The sequence below is a fragment of the Ricinus communis genome, chromosome 3 (genome assembly GCF_019578655.1).
Source record: "Ricinus communis isolate WT05 ecotype wild-type chromosome 3, ASM1957865v1, whole genome shotgun sequence".
Taxonomy (NCBI): Eukaryota; Viridiplantae; Streptophyta; class Magnoliopsida; order Malpighiales; family Euphorbiaceae; genus Ricinus; species Ricinus communis.
In genome coordinates, this window is record NC_063258.1 from 31,990,398 (window position 1) to 32,012,032 (window position 21,635).

Here is a 21,635-nt window from a genome sequence, read left to right on the forward strand (position 1 = left end):
ATTCCGATCATTAAATAGAATTTAAAATCTAAAGATGAGAGAAAGAAAGACGCTTAAAATTAGAGATTGCGGGTGAAATTTAGTAAGCTTAAAATTGTCAACCTCGGACATCATTTTTCAGCTTACTAATTCCACATTTCACCTCCTTGTTGTGATGTCATTCAGATTAATATCAAATCACTTACCATTGATAGCTATGGATAACAGACTTCAGTTTGAATTAGGTGGCCACTCAAACATATAACCTTATATAATAATGCCTCAACCTATTATCTTAATTATTACAATAGACAAAAAAAAACACAAACTATTGCTTATATTACACTATATACATTTACCTATCGGTATATAATACTGTTTCATGAATGTTCCATAGATAGACTTAGTACAAATGTAGATTATGAACATAATTTTGCAGTCAATTCTGATTCCAGTGGAAGCTTTTCTATTAATAATGAGGATAAAGATTTTAAATTTAAATTGTGCTTGCTATTATTTAGTGCAGAAATGAGGATCTAAATTTGAAATTTTTACCTCCCAAAAGTAACGAACAGCAGATGTTTTTCTACACTTAAATTGGATCATGTCGCCGGTGACAATTCCGTTCAGAAAGAAGGAGATTGGGAGGACAGGGGGTTGCGAGTAGGGAGGGGTTATGAGGTAGTAAGTGGCCAATGTCCCCCTTATGCTCTTTTAGTTACTCAAGACATTCTCTAAGCATTTGCACGTGTAGTGTGGGATGGATTGCTTAGATCAGATTGGGTCCCTACACGTGGCTTGTTTCATCATCGATAGAGGTCAATGACAAGTAAGCTGCATTACTCCCTTTCTCCAGTTTCATTTTGTTTAGGGCTTGCCCTCTCTCTTCTCTTCTTCTTCTTCTTCTTCTTCTTCTTTTTTTCCCATTTTTAAGGTTACAGTTGCTCGAATCTAATAATAAAATTCCAATGAATTAATTTTAGGTTTTCTATTCAATTCACATCCACTAGAAAATAATCAAATTCCATTTGAGGTAAAGTTGAAAGACTTATCTCAAAACTGTAGCCTTTATAATTCCAGTCCAGCTGTAATGAGGAATCTGCTTCCAGTTTGAATTCAATAAAGAATCACTGTTCATTAAACAAAAATGATATGTACGTAATTGGGCTATAAGAAAAGGTAAGCATCGCTTTCTTTTAGAAAAAAGAAGAAGAAAATAACTATCTTTTTTAAATATTTAGCATCCCGATTTCAATCACAGCTGCGCCAAAAGATATGAATGAAAGATTCAAATATGAAAGACAACAAAAGGTTAAATATAGTTCTGTCAAAGAATGATCTCTCTCGAGTATTAAAAGGAAATATTTGCCAACTGCAGAAGCAATAGACCCAAGAAACCAAGATCTGCCTTTCTGATGGGTAATGGGTGTAGCCCAATTATAATAATAATAATATAATTTTCTTTTACATTAACATTAACTTGTGTTTATATTTATGTAAAGTCTTTGCTCTATTATTGAACCAAAACTGGCTTTAGCAAGAGGCCCACATTTATTTGAAGTAGAAAAAAAATGAAAATTATATCTTTTAAGATTGCTTTATAATATTTTTGCTAATTACGATCGAAAATAAATGAGAATTTTCTTTTCCCCTTTATTTATTTTTATTTCTGGATGCGCATGCAAGAAAGATCACCCTTTTAAAACCAATTTTCTTATAAAATATTCAATTTTCAAATTTAAGGGAAAATTATCCAATTATTAAGACATTTGTATAGTATAATCATATACTCAATATTGAGATATTTTAAACAGAAAATAGATGGATGAGGGACTCATAATTCCAGTTTATGTGAACACCAGAGATGTCAGAAAGGTCCAGAAGTTATTGTTTGGGACTGCTCACTGTTGTTTGAGGCATAAGTTGGAATGACCCTTTCTTTGACAATAATATAATATTGTAACAGAATATTTCTATTATTCTATATTTATAGGTAAAGTGTGAAGTTCAGTTTACAATTCCCATCTAGTTATTGTTTGTTTATTATTGATTTTTGCTAGAATACAATATAAACTTGATAAACATTACAGGAAATCCTTGAAAAATATATCACATGCTTTTCCATCTTGCACCTGAATTCACAAGTTTGATGTATGCACTCTTGAAATCTTTAAAGAATGTATTCTGATCATCAGCATACTTTTTGATCCATCTGCATCAAAATACGAGTTCTCTTTCAGCTGAGAAACTGGAAAATAAGCTTTTTCCATGAACTCATGAGTTTCTTTTCAGTTACAGGAAACATGCATGAAGGTTCTAACTTACATATGCTGAATTGAGAGGAAGATGCAAGAAATTGGTTTACAAGTTATGATTTGTTTTCGTGGGCATACAGGTTATTGTATTGTTGTTGAAGTATGGAACTTTTTTTGTATAACACCTGTGTAAAATATATCTGAGTGCTTAGCAAAATGATTGATTGGGGGGTTCTGGTATATGAATAACCTTAAGCATTCATCATCCTCGACAAGTGCACGATCTGAAGGAAGTCCAATCATGCTTGACATTCCAGCTGCTATTGAAAAATGAATCCAGTTAAACGGAATCATCTATATATGTTAAGATTTTTCAGAAAGAGGAACCAAAATGTAGCACATTCCATTCTGACTAAAGATGCTTGCTTTACCCGCATTCTAGATTATCTATATGCATCATTAATCCTGATGTATATAAAAAATTCATATTGGAATAGATTCAGGCCTGTAACTAAAGGACACCAGTGCCCTCAGCTGACATACTACTGAACTATCTGAGATCTTAAGGCAACTATCTAATGCAGACAGAACTAGTGGCAAAAAGATGATAATAAGTTAGCTTTACCTGAAGACATCCATGGCTTTTCCAGAAGAATTTTATAGTAAGAATTGTCGAAAACAGTTGGGTTTCCAAAGCCTTTACTCCCCAGAGTATGAGCTCCAGATAATGCAACCAGTTCTTGTGTTCTGCAAAGGTAAATTAGTTTTCTTCAGAAAAAATATCATCTGATATTTAATTATGGTTACAATTCAAAAACTTACTAATGAAAAAAAAAATTATGTAAACAACGGATACAGAAAATATGTCATCAGCTTCTAGAATAAAATTTCAATAAGAATGGATGAAGACTCACGATAAGCCTTTTCTTTGAAAGCATTGCTTCAAACTAGAAGCACCCAGAGACTCCTCAGGAAGTTTTCCTTCCGCATCAGGCTCCCTGTAAATAGTTACTTGTTAGTAATTGGTGCCAAGAAATTTATGCAGGTATTCTAAATTGTCTGATTTTAAGTTTTATTCCATGTTAAAATAGTAAGGGCAACAGTTAAATATCTCTTACATACCCTGAATCCAGCCTCCCCAGTAAAACTGGGATTGTTGGACCTCCACAAACCGAAACAGCTTCAGCTCCAGCCACAGCAATCATGTCCGCCCAGGATACTAAAAAAGGAAAACTCCAATAGGATATCAAGAAGGCCCCACACTCTCTAACAAATGCTGAAACCTTTAACATTGCACCATATTTTAACCACCTGGTTGTATTGCATCCACTTCCTTCTTTGCTTTCTCAACAACCTAAACAACAATGCACCGACTTTGGAGTTAGCAGGTGGGAGATTGTATAAGATTTGACCAGTCTGAATTAGAGAACAAAATCACATAAGTAGAACAATAAGAAGGAGAGCACATGGTCGCAACACATGCATATACATCAGAGCAGGTTACATGTTTATGTTTATAAGAATAGAAGCCTGAGAGAGAGTCAGAGGTATACCTTCAAAGATTTCTTTAAACCTGCATTTTCAGGCCTATCAAGTTCAAAAACTATAGAACCATTCATCCCCCCTACAACAATAACAACAGTGCAGAGTAAGTTAAAAGCCTAAGAGAACAAAATTACTTCCAAGAGGGGACGTAAAGAAATGAGGAAATGAGAAGAAATAAAAAAAGACCAGATTCCAGTGCACAACGTTGATATACACTATGAACTTGAACTGAGCAAAATTAACTAAATATTTAAATTATCTGGCACAGAGATTCACTAATCCTATACTAAAGTTGAGATCTCATTTTTATGGCACCAAATGCCAATTAATTCAACCATCTCAAGCTCGACTTGCTTCTCCCACATTATGTAGTTAGGTGGTTTATGTAAAAGAGCCATAGCCATGACTGAAGATGCTTTATGAATATGAGTACTATCATGAATCTCTCTCAACTACATCCTTATGGATACCCGAGACAATAAAAGCTTATATAAGAATTTGGTCATAACCTAAAGCTGACTTCTTTCACTTTATCACACAGGTTAATGCAAACATTTAATGGAACCATAAGATGTGAATCCTTAATACAACTGATAAAGATTATGTACACTATGATCACTAAAATTTCATATTTCCAAAATTAATACCTGAAGTCCCATTCATTTCAAAGGTTCCTGCATCATGAAAAACAAGACGAAGTACACCAGCAGCCTTGCCTTTGGACACTACCTTCCTTACTTCTCCCTTCATGAGATTATATATAGTAGTATCTGACCTTTAAGATCAGGAAAGGAAAGAAAATTATGGGAGTAAATTAACAAGTATAGCAACTAAGAGGCACCACAAGAACAAGGACGCACAAAAATACACTACATCAGGCCCACAAGCATATAAGCTACATGTCAAAACTTGAGGAACGTCTTTGAAGATGAAGTTCCACTAGACATAAACCTTGAAAGCAATAGAATTATTTAAAGAGGAATCTACTTCTAGATATTGAACTCTACTAAAGCCAAGTACTATAACTTGAAATAAAAATTTACACATAAAAGAAAAAGCAACTCAAAGTCATAGTAACTATTTTGCTAACTTACTCAGCTGCCTTGGCACCAAAACCTTCAAAGCATTCATGCAAATGAAATAGAAACGGTAGTGTAGATATACTGATAAAGATTCTCCTTTTAGTATAAACCCAGTCAAGATCTTTTCCTGCAGACCCCAAAAAAAGAGAGGAAAAAATCAAGTCCCAAAGAGATTCTTGTCTTATCATCTGCTTAGTTCTTTGAGTAATTAAACATACAGTAATAAAAACGGACCAAAAAGACCAAATTAGCCAAAAAGAGAATCTTTCTTTCTCATTTGCTTGGCTTACTAAGTAATTAAACACTAAGATGATTACCAGAGTCCTCATTTCTTGAAAGGCTGCAAGCTTGGAGAGGTTTTGCTCGAGATTTGATCGTCGAGAAATAGGGATGCTGTGATTTAGAGGGAAACTTGAATTCAAGTGTCATGATCCATCTCGGGGCCGGACCGGCACTAAAACACAAGAGATGCATGTTTATACCGGTGCAAGCCTAAATATAGATATTGAACTGGATTCTCGCACCTCTCAACACTCCTCAACCAAACCTTTAAGGTTCATGGGGCAATTCAAAACCCAATTAGATCAATATTTACCGTTTTATTAATCAATATTAATATTATTTAATACATAGTTACAATACACCTTGTGTATGGTACTGCAGAGTCTAAAATATTCATGAACTACAAAAATGCTTTAAACCAGTAGCAGCATCACACGAAGAAGGATTATAGCATTGCTTTTCACCATTTATCAAAACCTGTAAAAATAGTCGAGAGAAGTCAGAACTCACTCAAATAATATGATTATGTAAATGTGCGTGTGTGTCTCATACTTATTGTACACACACCATAATCAACTACTATAATACATTCTCAACGAAGGAGATAATGGAAAAAAACTAAGTATAGCTCTTAGCACCCATAAAAGAAATAGCACTTTTATGAGTCATCTGGTACGGGTGACCACACAGGCCAACCCCACGCAGTCCAGGTGAGATGGCAGGAGGTCCCAAATAAATAACCACCCAGTCTGGAAGACTTTTAGAGAAAAACCCACCGGTCTGGGTGGGAAGAGATGGACCAAAGACTTGGCTCATCCGGCCCGAGTGGGTTATTACAAGGAACTCATCCATATGGATAAAAACCTAGAAAACATGTTTTGAAGGCGGAGTACCATCAATCTATCATCTCATGCTAACGGTTCAATAATTTAACATAAGCCACCTCAAACATAAATCATAATTCAATAAGACATACCACTAGCTAATGAAATTTCAAGAACATAACATGATTCACAATTCAGCAACAAGCGTACCAATGTCAAACAACCATTACAAGTCCAAGCATAATATCATCAATTAATCATATAATACCAACTACATATACTTAATCAAGCAACTTCTCACTCAAACTACCATTTCACATAATGATGTTCACATGCCATCTAGGCCAGATTTCTAAGGCCTTAACAAAATTACACCAACAATTCTAGAAGGCTCAATAAAATACCATATTTTCCAGATCACAAGGACTATAAGTCTAGATTAATTTCCATTTGGTCTTGTACCATTTGGATATGTGAGTAAAGAGAACTCTGCAAAACAATAAAGACAGGTCAATCTGCCAGGACAGATTGAGCATGAAAATGTATTACTCAATTTGACCATCAAAACAACAAAATTAAGCATTTCTCAAAACTAAATAGCATTAGAGGACGAACTAAAGTTTTTATAGGTTCAAACCGTGCCTCATTTGGAGTTGTAGAACTCTAAATAAGGCTAAACCAAGTGGACAGATGTGCAGTGGGCAGAAATCCGAAATTCAGGTCTTAGACTACAAAGTCACATCGCTGTAACACAACTAGCATAAAAAATAACTCACATCACACCCTCAAGTCAAGTTACACAATTAAAATTAAATATAAATTCTATTATCAAATCAACCTTTCTCATAAGAGCAGCATGTCAAGATAACCATGTAAACAATACACATGCTAAACTCAATCCAAGCACATTCTATCCTCAAGCATCATTCAATCATCCAAATCAAACAATCATTACTCAATCTGCCCAGAACCACAGCTAACTCTAACATGCAATAGGAAAAAAAAAAAGAATTTAATTACTAACCTTAGAAATGGAGATGAAATATCAAGCAAGTTAAGGTGACAAGTATAGTTTAGCTTTAATGCAATACACTTGAGCAAACCAGATTAAGTCTCTCAATCTTCAGTTAAGAAACCTTTAGAACTTGAAATGAACACCAAGACCATAAGCACACTTAAGCTTCCCATTCTTTACTAGTTTCATTCATGTAACTGAAATCCTCCATGTCAACCTCCATATATATAAGAAGCAAGCCTAAGCTTTAATCTTAGAAGAGTATAAAGTTAGATAGTGAAAAGGCTAAGAAATCCTATTTCATGCAAAGAAGGAAATGAAGATGTGTTAATGGGGAAGAAAATGGAGTTGTAGAGAGAAGTTAGGGAGGGAATGGTTGTAGGTTGAAGATAACCAAAGATAGGAAATAATAATAATATTTGTTAAAGAATAAGATAAAATAGGTGCATATGTGTCTTGACAAGGGCCTACACGTGCCACCGCCCCCAAAAAAACTTAACATATAAACTCTAATCTAACCCCTCAAATTGAGTCTCACTTCCCCTTTAGTCCCTATGAGCTAATATCCATCTTAAACTCTTATCCCACCAGAATAAAGTTCATTTCTAACAAAATCTCTCAAGTTAAATTAAAACTAATCCACTTTAAATTTCAAAAGAAAATAATATTAATAAAAATAAAAACTCTTAAGAAATTAATCCTAACACTGCGAAATTCGAATCTGGCGGGTGTTACATTAAGTTGGGAAAAAGACGAGGAAATGAAGCAGTGAAGAGAAGGTTTGGTGTTGAAAATGGTTAAAGATAGCATCTTAACGGATAAACTAGAGAGCAACTCTGCAAGAGCGAGTTTTAAGCTGGAGAACTGGTCATTAAATGCGATTGGGTGTAGAATGTATATTTTATCACTCGACCAGAGAAAATCATGCCAGAATACGTCTTTGCCATCATATATTTAGAGTTACTCTGAACCTGTTGTTTTCATTGTACTGTAGTTTTTATAGATTTCAGTTCAGTTCAGTTCTGTAGGTTGGTTTTTAAAGTCAAGATGATCACTTGCAAGCATCTCTTTTGTCATAATCAAGACCCCTTCATCTACAAACAATTAAGTGTCGAAATAAAGTGAGCAAGACCAACTTTTACCAATAGCGCACTAGTATTACAAAATTTATAATTACTATTTACAGGAATATTACAGGAAATGTATACAGGAGTAGCTCAGCTCTAAAGTCCACATACAAAATCTCCTGAATTGTGAAGAAATGCTATCTTGGGCCGGAAAGCTGCACCGAAGACAGGTAGGCTTCACTATTGCAGTCCGAAGGTCCTGAGGAACTGCCTTCCTCGCTTGTTGATTTCAAGAAAGTTGAGAAAAGGCGATATCCCAAAGGCGAAGAAGTTGGGGGCTGAGGAACAGTGCAGAGACCATCAAGCATTTGGACAACTTTTGGCATTGATGGTCTCAGATGCATGTCTTCCTGTATACACCACAATGCAACTTTAATAGCATCGGAGATCCTTTCGTCGGTTTCATCTAACATCAGTGCTGAATCGAGGATTTCCCTTACTTTACCTCTTTCCATCATCTTAAAAGCAAAGGACGGGAAATGGGATTTCTCTGAAGATTCGGTTGCAACAAAGTTTTTCCTGCCACTAATAATCTCAAGCAACAACATTCCATAGCTATAAACATCACTTTTCTCTGATATGGCATAATTTGTGAGCCATTCTGGTGCAAGATACCCCCTCGTGCCTCTTAGGGTTGTGAAAACATGGCTTTGCTCTCGAGTCATTAACTTAGCCAACCCAAAATCCGAGACTTTGGCAATGAAATTATCATCAAGAAGCACGTTTTCAGGTTTTATGTCACAATGAATAATCTTTACATCACAATCTTCATGGAGGTAAGCCAGTCCTTTTGCTGTTCCGAGTGCAATATTGAATCTTGTTTCCCAATCCAACAACTCTTCTTTGTTTCTCCTGAAGATCCATTTATCCAGAGATCCATTTGCCATGAACTCATAAGCAAGCAGGCGATGAGTACCTTCTGCACAGAAGCCCTTTAGCCTGACCAAATGGTGATGATGAATACTCCCAATGATGCTAACTTCAGCTCGAAATTCTTTTCTTCCCTGGCCTATGCCTTCCAACTTCTTGACAGCCAGTCGTGTACCATCCGGAAGAACCCCTTGATAAACCGAACCAAATCCTCCATGGCCGAGCTTCACTGAGAAGTTATTAGTTGCTGTTTGAAGATCTCTGTAGCTATAACGAAGAGGCATCCCAGATAAACTCTCCAAGAAATTATCGTCTTCTGATGTGTCGTGGGGAGATTCTGGAAATCTTTTCTTGTTCTTAAAATATCGAAATGCCACATAAAGCAGACCACAGATGACAATAATTGTTGCAACAACTATTATCACAACATATGGAAAATCCTCTTTCCTGCGTCCAGTGACTCCACTGCCTCTATTGCTCAAGATTTTAATATATGCATCAAAACTAGAGCCTGAGCCAGAGTTCCGGAAGCTTCCTATTTGGTCAAACAGGAAGCAATCTCCAGTACTGTTCTGGAAGAACAAAGCAAGGCATGAGCAGTTGTTACGGCAAGAGGATTTGCAACCTTCCAAATTAGTTTTTGAAGAGGGAGAAACAAACCCAAGGGCAAAATAATCAAGCCCATTTCCAGCACTCACAAGCTCCGTAGAAGCTTTTGAACTATTACAGGAAGAGACAATACCTGTATTGCAATTTGTGAAGGTACTAAGTGCTGAAGGGCACTGGCATATGTTGTTAACAGCACAAATCAAATGGGCAGCACAAGCTTCTGGTCTGCTGCAAGTATCACTTGGTATTTTTATATCTGCAGCAGTACCTTCATTATCAAGATTTCGGAAAGAGATAAAGCCATCACCTCCAATAATTGCAATCCAGGTAGCATTTTCTGTACTGTGTTCAAAAATGAATTGCCATAGCAAAACTTTGTTTCTGTCATAGAACCTCCAAGAATTTCCATCCAGAGATGCCAGAGTGACTCCCTCACCATCTTTATTGATGGTTTTACGATTGTCATTTTTCATGGACCAATAAGGCTGTGGAATTCTGAAACCTGCTGAAAGAATCATGTCTCCAGACTTGATCTCAAGAACATAGGTCAAGTTATTGGGGCTAGGATCACTAACAAGTTTCATACCCTCCAGGAACTCCTGGTTTGATATAAGGGTATCGGTGGGATGGCTAAAACTTTGCCAAATTACAATACTGTCATTCCCAAGCAAAACAAGGTTTCCTGAATCCTGCAATTCTATTGCAGAAACCCTTTCACCGCCAGTATCGGGTGTCCAGACTGGATTTCCCCCCTTGCGTAAAGACACATGACCATCGTTACCAAAGAAGAATTTGTCAGAATTTGAAACTGGGGAGCCTCTGTTTGCAGACCATATCGCTTTTAAGGTCTTCAAGTGGATGATAACTAGAAGGAATAATGTGGCATCTTCTTGAGTAGCGCGGAAGCCAAAAGCAAAATTTGAGTTATTAGACACAAGAAACAACCCATTCTTATCAATCCAGTTCATCTGAGACCCTTCATACCCCGGATAAATCTTACCAATACTTTGGATGCTAGCCATACAGGCTTCAGATAAAAGGAGAAAAACCAAGCAAATTAATCCCATATAATGAACGAGACCTGGGGAAGACATGGATGCACCAAGAATGTAGAGTTTATCCAGAATTTGCAGAGCCAGAAGACAGAATAGATGGGAAATATGGACCAACAAATGGGAAAATGGACACAAAAAATCTGACCTTTTTTCTAACTGATTAAAAGAACTTTACATTCTGCAATGAATCCAAAATAAGTGCCTAAAAGAGCCAATTTAGCTCTGCGAAAAGGAAGCACCTTGGAAGACATGTTAAAAATAAGAACTCAGGAATCAGGAAATCTCTGAGATAACTGAAGAAAGAAGATAACAATACACAAGACACAATAGAGAAGACAGAATTGCAGAATTTTGGAAGAGAACACACCTTAGAAATGTTTAAAGGTGAATTGGCAAATCACAGGCTTTTGGTTTGTCTTTGTACTTCCCTTGAATTCAAGAACCAAACTTTCGGAAACCTTGGTAGAGAAACCAAATAGACTAACCAAGGAAGCAAACAACTAAGACAACATGGTTAAGTTTACACACAAATTCAGGCCTCAAAAGTCAAAACTATTGGCAAACGCCCAACTCAACCACTACCAAGTGTACGAAAACTAGAAAAGAACACAACCAACAATTGATAACTGATGGGTACCCTTTACTTCAGTGGTCCAGAAGATTTGATAACTATACTAAAAGGAGGAGAAGGAGAAGGAGAAGGACAGAACCATCACTGATACTTGATAAGTACTCTCCATTTGGGCCATAACTTGAGACCAATATAGAGAGAAAGAGAAAGAAGTTACACAGAGGGAAGAAGAAAGAAGATTCAGTGGAGCTGAATTCTCCTGTAGCAATTAAATTAGAAAGAGACAAGAAACACTCACCTCATTTCAGAGGGTGAATATGCATAAAGAAATAAGCACTTGCGAAACATGGGTCCTAATTAGCGTTTCTCTTGAAGAGATCCGAGGTGGGCTTATTTATTTTCTTTAACCTTGTTTCTGGGCAGCTCAGCAACTATCAAAGGGGCTTTCTTTTTTTAATAGTTGTTGACGAGTTGCAGTGGGATTGACAGATGCATGAAATTTCTCTCTCTTTCGTATTTTGAGGCTCAATAATTATATGGAAATGATTTATTATCAAAGCTTTGTATTTTAGAAAATATATAAACAAAAATTACGATGTCTTATAGGGCTGGTATATAATTGAATTGCATCCATATTGATATTGTGCTTCTTTAATGGAGCGTGTATAAGAGTTAACGAGTCTTTTTTTGTTTTCTTCGCAACAATTGTACCTTCTTTTTGAAATTCTCAACGTTCCCCATGAAATCTGATCCCCTTGACGCCAGGCACTCTAAATTGGCTATTGCCAGTCATTTACAATCAATAATAATAATAATATCCACTCTTAATTGTCTAAATCTTTTATGATTTTATCATAAATATAATAGTAATAAGAAAATCTAAAAAGTAATAATATAATACGTAAAATATAATTATAATTGAATTTTGTAGTGGGACGAAAAAGACAACATAACTTAGATGGTCATGACAGCATGCTAGTAATTGTCATAAGTCTAATTATTGCATCACATAATCTCAATGCAAAACATAATTTCCATTTTATATCTAATTGATTTGGGTTTTTAAGGAGCATATCAAAATAAGAAATAATAATTTTTTTTTAAATGTAAGAGTTGAAAACTTGACATGATGACATCAGTGGTTAACCTCATTTAGAGGGTAATCACTAATTAAGCAGTGAGTTTTGATGTGATTGTCATTTTGGCGTACTTATTTGGTACTATGTATTTAAAAGGATATTTTAATATATGTACTGTATTGATGTATGATTTTATAATTATATCTTTATTTATTATACAATATAAAATGATAAATATAATAGACTAATAATAATTTTTTAAAATTTAAAAGTCCAAAATAAGAGAAATAACTAATAAAATAATATATCTAGTAAATTTCAAAAAATAAAATAAAAATAACCAAACATTCAATTGATCAGTTAATTAGAGCCAGCAAGTTGAAATTAATATTGTCTAATTTATTCAGTTGAATCAAATTGAAATAAAGATTTAGTGATTTAAAATAATTAGAGTGGACTGCCAGTCGGATCCAATTTTGAAAACATTGATAATTTAATGCAGAGTTGGAGGGAAGTGAGGGAAATAGTCAAAAGCTTGTTAGGCTTTTGCAACCAAAACCAGCTCATGTACTGTATTATTATTATATGCATTTCAATTCGAATGACTCCTACGGTCTAAAGTTGAAATAGCAACATCAATGTAAAAAAGGTCAAAAGAGACACGAGCAAAGGAGCAAGAGTTGTTGTAGGTCAATAATAAATAGCAACTTGTAGCCACGTGGTATGCATCAGAAAGGCAGATGGAGTCAGCTTCCCCATATGCAAAATAACAAATCTGTTTATTAATTTTAATATTTTCAAATCTCTATTTGATTAATTAATCAGATGTGTTTAAGAACTCAACTGTGCTAATCACTTATAATAATTGGTTATCATAAGCTTTAAAACTGAAATAAAATAATAGTTGCAGAATTGTAGGACTTTGAGAAAATCAGAGTGGCCTCAATGCAAACGAATGTTGCAGTTGCAGTTGCAGAGAGTAATTAGACAAATCGACAGATTAGATGCTTGTGTTGCAGATAGAAACCTTAAATACAGCTAATGAGCCGTATCATAGTACTGATTTTGGTATAATAACCTAATACTAGACATGAATATAGTTGGACAAGATCCTCTTCTTTCGTTAAATTTTCAAATCCCGGAGAAAGGGCTCCTTCTTACAAAAATTCTAGAAAAAAGATCAAGAAATGATATCATCTTAATTGATTTGCCTTCTTTCTGATTAGTGCTTTTGCGTAATATATAATATATGTAATTGTAGTTGGGCAGCCAACACCCAGTAGTTAATGATCAAAGGAAATACTACTGCAACATGCATGCCAATGCATCGATCCCTTTTGAGTTTTGCCGCCTTGAGTATCAAATTGGTCTAGTTTTAATTGCCAGGCCACCATTCGAATACAATTCTGAATACAAACTCCTATAGTTTGGTCTGCATTATCACATTTTGGTGGTTCAAGATTATTAATAGGCAGTAGTAGCATAAGTTGCTAATTGGAAATGCCATATTCGGCTGAAATTGAAAACCAAAACAGAATACTAGGCTACGATGGCCAATAGAAATTTTTGCAAGATCCCACTAGGACGAGACACGACTTTGGTTTACGTACACACGTCGAAGGGACAGCACTTCATGGGTTGCTCACATGGGCTGCTCAATCATGCATGCATGTTCCAATCCTCTTTTCTTAAATTATATTTCCAATCTAATTTCTCTTTCTATACATTATAGTATTCTTAACCATTTATTGCATATACTTTGCACCGTTGCTATGGCATATATATATATACATGTATAACATGAATAAGGCAAACTAATGGTGTTTGTGTATTATAATAGCAATCAATGGAGGATGGAAAAACCATTATATTAATACTGAATAATCTCAAATAATCTCTTATACACTATATATATATATATATATATATAATGAATTATATTGTGTATAGAGAGAATGAGATCTCTTGATTGTTAAACATACACATATACATATTAACATATGAGTCTGATCATAGTTTTTACAGGATGGATGGAATCACGTATTGTTTCAGAGATAGTATACACGTGCAGAAAATGATTTGGTGAGAAAATAATGCATGGAGATGGGGAAGGGAAGGGAATGATAATTATCACTAAGTTAGTATGGTTTCATTGTCAATGGATTGTACACAAAATCAAGATAGTATTCTACTTATCCACTAAATAACGTTGGCATTAATAACTTCTTAAGTGCATTTAAGATCTGTCCACACCAAGTTCCCTTTAGATAATACTATTCGAACATAGTTCCCTTTAGATAATATTATTCGAACACTGTGCTATCACGGTTTTACAGTCGAAGGATATATATATTTTTTATATAAAAGAGTAATATATATTTTTAAAATTTTATCATAAAGTAATTTTTAAAATTTTATCCATACTATTATTACATACGGATGTACGAATGACTTTTTCAGAAGCTTAGAAATCAATTAATCATCACCCCTAACAATAAAAAAATGAGTTAGGTAATCTTGCAAAGCAAAATTCAACCAAAAAAAAAAAAAAAGTAGAGATTTGGTTGGAAATAATAATAGAAATTCAAGAAATTAAAATGACCTTTCTATGTTGTGTTATATCATCGTAAGAAACCTCAAAATATATTAAATATTCTATCTATTTGACTTTGAGCTTAATAAATTTACATCAACATTATGTATTTTTATTCTTATTTTTACTATTGCACCCAAATCATTGAATAAATGATATTTAATTAAGTAATAAAAAAGTGTAACATGATATAATTGGCAGAAAGATCATTCATCACCAATACTACCATATACCAAAATGGTCAAATTTTTTATTATTATTATTAGTACCAAGGGTAAAGCTTAATATATATATATATATATATATATATATATATATATATATATTATTTAATTTGCAAATGGTGGATATTAAATGGGAAAAGATTGATATAACCTTTTATTCAGCATGATAAGTTTGGGCATTGTTGAAATTTGATCCGTCTTCTTGATTATTGACCACTATTCTGAGACCTCTAATTACTTTTTTGACTTTTTAATTCAAATCTTTCAAAGATTTTGCTTATTATTCAATACCTTCTCATTTAAATTTATAAATGATACAACACCTATATATATATATATATATATATATATATATATATATATATATATAATAAGGCCAAATTTTCCTATCGGATTTCATGTGGTAAAATTTTACAAAATCACGTCATACTATTTTTAATGAGAAAATGACAAATGGACATTCATAAAAATATTAACTATATATTTTTGTGACTTTAAATACTAATAATGAATATGGTATTTATGATTTATTTAAATATAAAATAATTACATAGTGTAATAATAATTATAGCTAATACAAATTAATAATAAAATTTTTAATTTTTTATAAAATAATATATATATATATAAATTAATAAAACAGTAAAAGAGTGGAAATTTTAAATTTCATGAGAATATATTACATGATTTTTATAAAATATTAATATAAATAAAAATAAAAATAAAACTTATTTCTTACTAATATAATTATAATCGGATTATATAATGACATATATAATAAATAAAATAATCATGAAATATGTACCAGTATATATATATAGAACTAAACTAAGACCATAAATGCTTACACTACAACTAAATTAAGACTATAAATGCTTATAATTTTTTCTCAAGATTAATCATAATTTTTTTGGATATTTACATGAGGCCTAATACAAGTTGCAAATCCTTGACCTTGTAAACAGAGATGATCCAAGTTACATGGCCCAATAAATACATCCACCTTCATGTCATAACCCACTGTGCCTGAGCTATCAATGGGCCGAAAATGCATTCACAGACAAAGAAGATATATATGGCCACAGGAAAAATATATATATATATATATAAAATTTGACGGTTTAAAAGTATAAAATTGTTAATCTTTTGGCACATGTCATTCTTTTGGTTACACTTTAAATATTTTAAGAATTAAAACGTTCAAATTTAGTATTATAATTTATTCATTTAGTGTTAATTGGTTGCGATTCCACCATCATTAAAATTTTTACTAATTTAGTTTTCATCTAAAATTAATAATATCAATTTTTATAAAGTGGAGAGAAAAATAAAAAAAAAAATAATTTTATAATTTATTTTTAAAATTTTAGTTAATTTCAATAAATTTTAAATAATCTAATAATATTAGACAACTCTATATTTCATTATTTATTTGATAAAGACCGATTTTATAGTAATATTTAAACATAAATTATTAACTCAAAGTACTGAAATATCATTAAAAAAATTATAAGACTTCTTATATTAAAAAATTAAATCAAAGAGTAAATCTTTATATTTGCCCCAAAAAGAAATCCCCTTGCACGGACTGTATTCTAATTGTAAGAAATTGAGACTTGATGAGTATGTGGAGCCATTTAGTACGAAGTCACCAATCAATTGATTAGGGAAGGTCACAAATTTTTATGTCAATAGGACATGGAAAGTCCTCTCGAAATATAACATTATTAATTTAAATCCAACTAAAAATCATATAATAAAAAAGCGTCAAAATAGGATTATATAAGTAAAAGGAATATCTATTTAGGTTTTGAATGTGGAAAAAATAGAATATGCACTATTTAATTCAGAGAGCACGTTTTATATTTTTATACTATCTCATAATTTAAAGGATGATTAGTCTCATTCAATTGGGACACACTTTATATACAACAACAATAATAATAATATATAAAATATTTTAATTAATCATTTAAGAATTTAGATAAATATTAAAAAAAAAAGAAAAAAGAAATGAAATTAAAAGAAAGAAAATGATTTATAATTGTTTTTTTTGGCCTTTCAATACGTGGAAAAGACCAGAATTCCTGATGTGTCCCATGTAAAGGGTTCATATCACCAAAGAAATTAGCTTCCAAAATTGATGCTTATTCTGGCACGTGAGTAGTCACCCAATTTGTTTCCCACGTGCGAAACAGATAAGCAAGCACGCACGGCATCTCAAAAACGGGTCGTATTTTTGTTTTTTTCAGGACCAAACCCAATGCTAAGACAACTCACGCGCAATCAGTTTCATTGTTTTTTTTCTTTTGGGTGAATCAAGCAGTTTGATTTGTATCCAAAATTACCTGTCCGTGTTGACGTGTCACCTCCCCAATTCATCAAGCAGACTAGAACGTTTTACATAACCAACAATCAGCTGCCACATCATTCTGAAGACTATCAATCAATCACGTGAGTTTGTGAATTGGAGGCTAAACACGGTAACACGGACGAGGCAACTTATTTCCTTGTTTGAGCAAACTCGGCAAAGAACATTCATGGCGACTAAAAAAGAAAAATAAAATAAAAATAGAAACAACCTAATCAAGGACAAGTCTCTGCTGTTACATTCCCTGTTAAGAAATCTTTATTATTATTATTATTATTATTATATATATCTCGCTCCAAACATTAATATATAAACATGTACTTAGCTAGTTGGGAATTTATCTATGTCACAATTGGAAACAAAAAAAAGAAAAAAAGAAAAAGAAAAAAGAGAATCAAGAAGAAATTAAAACAAGATCATGAAGAAGTATTTGTCGTCGACATGGCTTTCGGCAGCCGGCAGGCGGACAACAAAGAAGCTACATGTGAAGGTGAAACCGTTGAAGCTTGAAGGAGTAAATAACGGTGGCACTGGTGATGATCATGAAAAGAAAAGAATGGTTGTTATTGAAATGAAATGGAAAGGACCTAACTATAACAAGAGTATGCTGTTCCTTCCATTTCAAAAAGGGTTTCTGAATAAGTGTCAAAAGAATTATAGTAGTCACAGGTATTTGAAGAATGGAGACGATATTGAATGGGATGAAGAATTTGAGAACGTGTGCAGTTTCTTGATGGGTTCTGAAGATAACAAGAACTGTTTTCGTTCGTGGCACGTATCCTTCAAGATTTTATATGTAAGTTTATTCTTGGATATATATGGTGTGCTATATTTTGTACGGTCGTGATTAATTTGAGATATAGTTTGATGTATTGTTATATGGGATATAGGGTGAGGATGCAAAAGCCAAGACTAAATTGGTAGAGATGGGCACAGTATCTTTAAATATAGCAGAATTGGCATCTTCCATGATTGATTCTGAGATAGAGAAAAAGCTACCAGTTTCTTTAAAGATTGATGAAGTAGCGGTCCAAGCTACCCTTTCTGTAAGTAATTAATTTATCAAGTCCATTTTCTTTTTCAATGTGCATACAGTAGCAATCTTCTTGCTATATATATATATATATATATATATATATATACTTATTTGAATTTAACTAGTCATTGGATGCATGGTTTTCTGAATGAAATCGTTCAATTTTTCTCTAAGTTTTTCTTCTTAATTCTTGATATCATTAGAGAGCTTCCCTGTGTTTCCAATTGGGTTTCAGGGACAGTTACTGCAATCAATTAAGAAATTAGTGTATCTTTTCTTTTTAAATATATACTGTTTTTATTTTCCTTAGTCATCAACAACATTCACCAACTTCTCTTAATTTAGTACTGCAAACCAGTTCAGGAAATTCTTTATCACCTTCTTTAGTTATCTATATTCAGCAGGAAGTAACTCAGATGATTTGGCCTTGAAAACTTTAGTTAGAAACTATCCTATTTATTTAACAAAATTGAAAAAAAAAATATCCAGATGAACAAGGTTTTTTTTTTATAAATGTTTTTCATATGAAATCTTCATTGTAATGCAAGAAAATATTAAATTAAAGAACCTTTAGATGACCAATTCGTATGAAAGACTGACGAATAATATTATTTCTCTTTATTTTTAAATATAATATTACAAAAGAAGTAGTCAATACCACTCGGATAATTATATTACAGCAAATAAATTCTTGACAATGTCATAATAATATGCTCTCAAATAACATATTAACATATTTGACTTTTATTCTTGGTTTTTCTTATAGGTATGCATTAGCTTTGCCCAAGTCAGAATTTCAACTGATTCATTAGGAATCGTCCAAAACTCGGCTGTGTCAGATTATGAACAACCAATCTCTAAAATAGCTAGAAGCCAAACACTCCCTATGAAAAAAATCCATAAAGAAAATCCAGTGAGTTCGTCCGACTGGATTGAGTCAGCTCCACTTAACTCAGCTGACTCGCCTGGAAATGAGGCCTTACCCTCGAGTAAGAATGACAGTTCAGAGACTCAGTTGCACTCTGATCTCAAAGTAAAGTTCTGGAAGAAGAAAAGGTGGGGTTTTACATTGTCGAAGAGGAAAAGAGAACCATCTACTGACAAGACTAATAAAGACAATAATTTTCTTGAAAGTCAAATTTCCAACTCTCATGACTGGGGTTCCTGGGAGATTAGAGAGTTAGCAAGCAGAGAAGGGCAAACAAAACTTAAGACCAATGTGTTCTTTGCCTCCTTTGATCAGAGAAGCGAAAAGGCAGCTGGAGAGAGTGCCTGTGCTACAGTAGTTGCAGTTATTGCACATTGGTTACAATCAAACCAAGACTTCATGCCAACGACATCTCAATTTGATAGCCTCATAGCAGAAGGTTCTTTTGAATGGCGAAAGCTCTGCAACAACGATGCATATATGAAGTCTTTTCCTGATAACCACTTCGACCTTGAAACAGTCTTAAAAGCTGAGCTTAGGCCTGTGAACATTTTAAGCAATAAGTCTTTTACTGGCATTTTCAGTCCTGAAAAGTTTGAGAACTTGCAAGGAGCTAAATCTTTTGATGATATATGGGAAGAGATAAGTAGCATCACCAAAGAATATGACCAGAGAATCTACATAGTGAGTTGGAATGATCACTTCTTTGTGTTGAAGGCGGATGCCAATTCTTACTACATCATCGACTCGTTAGGCGAGAGGCTTTTCGAGGGATGCAATCAGGCATACATCTTAAAGTTCGACGAGTCGACATTGATGTATGGCAAGGCAGCAAAAGAAGTAAATTCAGAGGAAAAAGTAGAAGAGGCTAAAGAGGAAGAGGAAAGTGAAGAGATAATATGCAAAGGGAAAGAATGTTGTAAAGAGTTCATTAAGAGATTCCTTGCTGCTATACTAATTAGGGAACTTGAGGAGCAAGACAAAAAAGGATCTGTCTCAACATTCTCCCTTTTGCAGAGACTGCAGATAGATTTCCATTACTGCTCTTCTTCCTCCTCTTCTTCAGTGGCATCTCCTACTTCCTCCATCTTCTCAAGCGAAGGGTGAATTAACTAGTGTAGCTGAAATGTGTAAATTGCATCTTGAATTATCAAACTCTGCAACGATACAGATTGTTTAATGATAGAAAGCAAAAGCTTAATTCACAAAACTTGAGACTATAAAGTATTTTAGTACTCACTCCTAGAAATGTTTTTTCAAGGCAACCTAGCTCAATAAACCGAGCTTTCAGGATTAAGTGTAAATTTATAGAATAGAAATGGCCTCCTGCAGAAGTTCGTTCTCGATAACATATTCGCAACACCTTCATTGCTGTTTAATTGATAAATCCTTTAGTCTCTATGCTTTTCTATAAAACAATACATAATAATCAGATAAAGTTTATTTAAGCAAGCCATACAGGTTTTCTTTCAATAGAATCCAGCAGCAATAACTTTTCATGCAGCTCTTGAGCAGTCATCTCCCTTTCACTCTCTTACATTAACTTTTTCTCTCTGTCCCTCAAGAATTTTATATAAAAAAGAAAAAGAAAAAGAAAAATCCCACACTTGAAGTTGAAGATGCTGCTGGTTCCCCAAGCACCATCATGTACTTAGGGCAATCATAGTTACTCAAAATATTGAGAATGAACCTCCTCCATCCACATTCTTTGACCTTACCTAATTATTACAAGAAAATACTGGCAATGGACAAATGGCCCACGAGCAGAGCTATGACTTAAGGCTAAGGGGAAGAGAGAAGGAAAGAAATAAAGAAAAAGCTTAGAATCTGACCCTACAAATGGCTTGACAGTTGACAAGCACCTAATGCCTACAAATTATTAATCACCACTCCTACACACCAAAACAAAAACAAAAAAGAAAAGAAAGAAGTCTTATCCCCTTCCTAATTAGATCAAATAGAAAAGGGGTCCACAGCATAGTAGTCCTAAAGCATAAATCCAAGATAATTGTAGGATTTGGCACGAGACACCTTCTTGTCCCCCACTAACACAAACAAAAAGCCCTATCCAGTTATTTATTAATCATTTTCTTTCCCACTTCTTAACCAGACCAATCACAATTGGGGGCCAATGACCCAACCCCATTATCCAATGACCCAAATTTATTTCTTCTAATGGTTAAGTTCAAG

General features: G+C 33.6%; 3 protein-coding genes across 8 annotated transcripts; 1 reads left to right on the top strand and 2 right to left on the bottom strand.

The window, feature by feature from the left end:
• Positions 1 to 1,931: 1,931 nt before the first annotated feature.
• LOC8259449 (putative L-ascorbate peroxidase 6) lies at positions 1,932 to 7,395 on the bottom strand. Of its 6 annotated transcripts, none has more exons than XM_002515465.4 (11): positions 6,992 to 7,394; positions 5,179 to 5,620; positions 4,874 to 4,988; positions 4,427 to 4,554; positions 3,788 to 3,858; positions 3,546 to 3,588; positions 3,357 to 3,453; positions 3,149 to 3,232; positions 2,860 to 2,981; positions 2,485 to 2,551; positions 1,932 to 2,191 (listed from the first exon to the last, which is right to left on the bottom strand). In XM_002515465.4, exons 2-11 carry the CDS (start codon positions 5,333 to 5,335, stop codon positions 2,089 to 2,091), a joined length of 987 nt encoding a protein of 328 aa, XP_002515511.1. In that variant the 5' UTR covers positions 5,336 to 5,620; positions 6,992 to 7,394; the 3' UTR covers positions 1,932 to 2,088. The 6 variants fall into 6 exon arrangements, with proteins under 6 accessions (XP_002515511.1, XP_015572614.1, XP_048227997.1 ...); XM_015717128.3 differs by having other exon boundaries at positions 2,485 to 2,554; XM_025156738.2 differs by lacking the exon at positions 1,932 to 2,191 and having other exon boundaries at positions 2,290 to 2,554; positions 5,179 to 5,408; positions 5,506 to 5,620; positions 6,992 to 7,395.
• A 698-nt stretch (positions 7,396 to 8,093) lies between these two features.
• On the bottom strand, positions 8,094 to 11,770 carry LOC8259448 (G-type lectin S-receptor-like serine/threonine-protein kinase SD2-5). The gene has a single exon (XM_002515464.4). It carries the CDS (start codon positions 10,680 to 10,682, stop codon positions 8,247 to 8,249), a length of 2,436 nt encoding a protein of 811 aa, XP_002515510.2. The 5' UTR covers positions 10,683 to 11,770; the 3' UTR covers positions 8,094 to 8,246.
• A 5,688-nt stretch (positions 11,771 to 17,458) lies between these two features.
• On the top strand, positions 17,459 to 20,794 carry LOC8259447. The gene is made up of 3 exons (XM_002515463.4): positions 17,459 to 18,277; positions 18,372 to 18,527; positions 19,284 to 20,794. The coding sequence occupies exons 1-3, from the start codon at positions 17,900 to 17,902 to the stop codon at positions 20,550 to 20,552; spliced, it is 1,803 nt and encodes a 600-aa protein (XP_002515509.2). The 5' UTR covers positions 17,459 to 17,899; the 3' UTR covers positions 20,553 to 20,794.
• The last annotated feature ends 841 nt before the right edge of the window (positions 20,795 to 21,635 follow it).

What these genes read in the sequence shown, in the direction of transcription:
- LOC8259449 (XM_025156738.2), bottom strand. Translation starts at nt 5,335, where the DNA reads ATGCATCTCTTGTGTTTTAGTGCCGGTCCGGCCCCGAGATGGATCATG. An exon ending in TTTCAAAGAAAAGGCTTATC is followed by an intron (nt 2,982 to 3,148) that starts GTGAGTCTTCAT and finishes TTACCTTTGCAG; the next exon opens with AACACAAGAACTGGTTGCAT. An exon ending in AAAGCCATGGATGTCTTCAG is followed by an intron (nt 2,555 to 2,859) that starts GTAAAGCTAACT and finishes ATTTTTCAATAG; the next exon opens with CAGCTGGAATGTCAAGCATG.
- LOC8259448 (XM_002515464.4), bottom strand. Translation starts at nt 10,682, where the DNA reads ATGTCTTCCCCAGGTCTCGTTCATTATATGGGATTAATTTGCTTGGTT.
- LOC8259447 (XM_002515463.4), top strand. Translation starts at nt 17,900, where the DNA reads ATGAAGAAGTATTTGTCGTCGACATGGCTTTCGGCAGCCGGCAGGCGG. An exon ending in TATCCTTCAAGATTTTATAT is followed by an intron (nt 18,278 to 18,371) that starts GTAAGTTTATTC and finishes TATGGGATATAG; the next exon opens with GGTGAGGATGCAAAAGCCAA. An exon ending in CGGTCCAAGCTACCCTTTCT is followed by an intron (nt 18,528 to 19,283) that starts GTAAGTAATTAA and finishes TTTTTCTTATAG; the next exon opens with GTATGCATTAGCTTTGCCCA.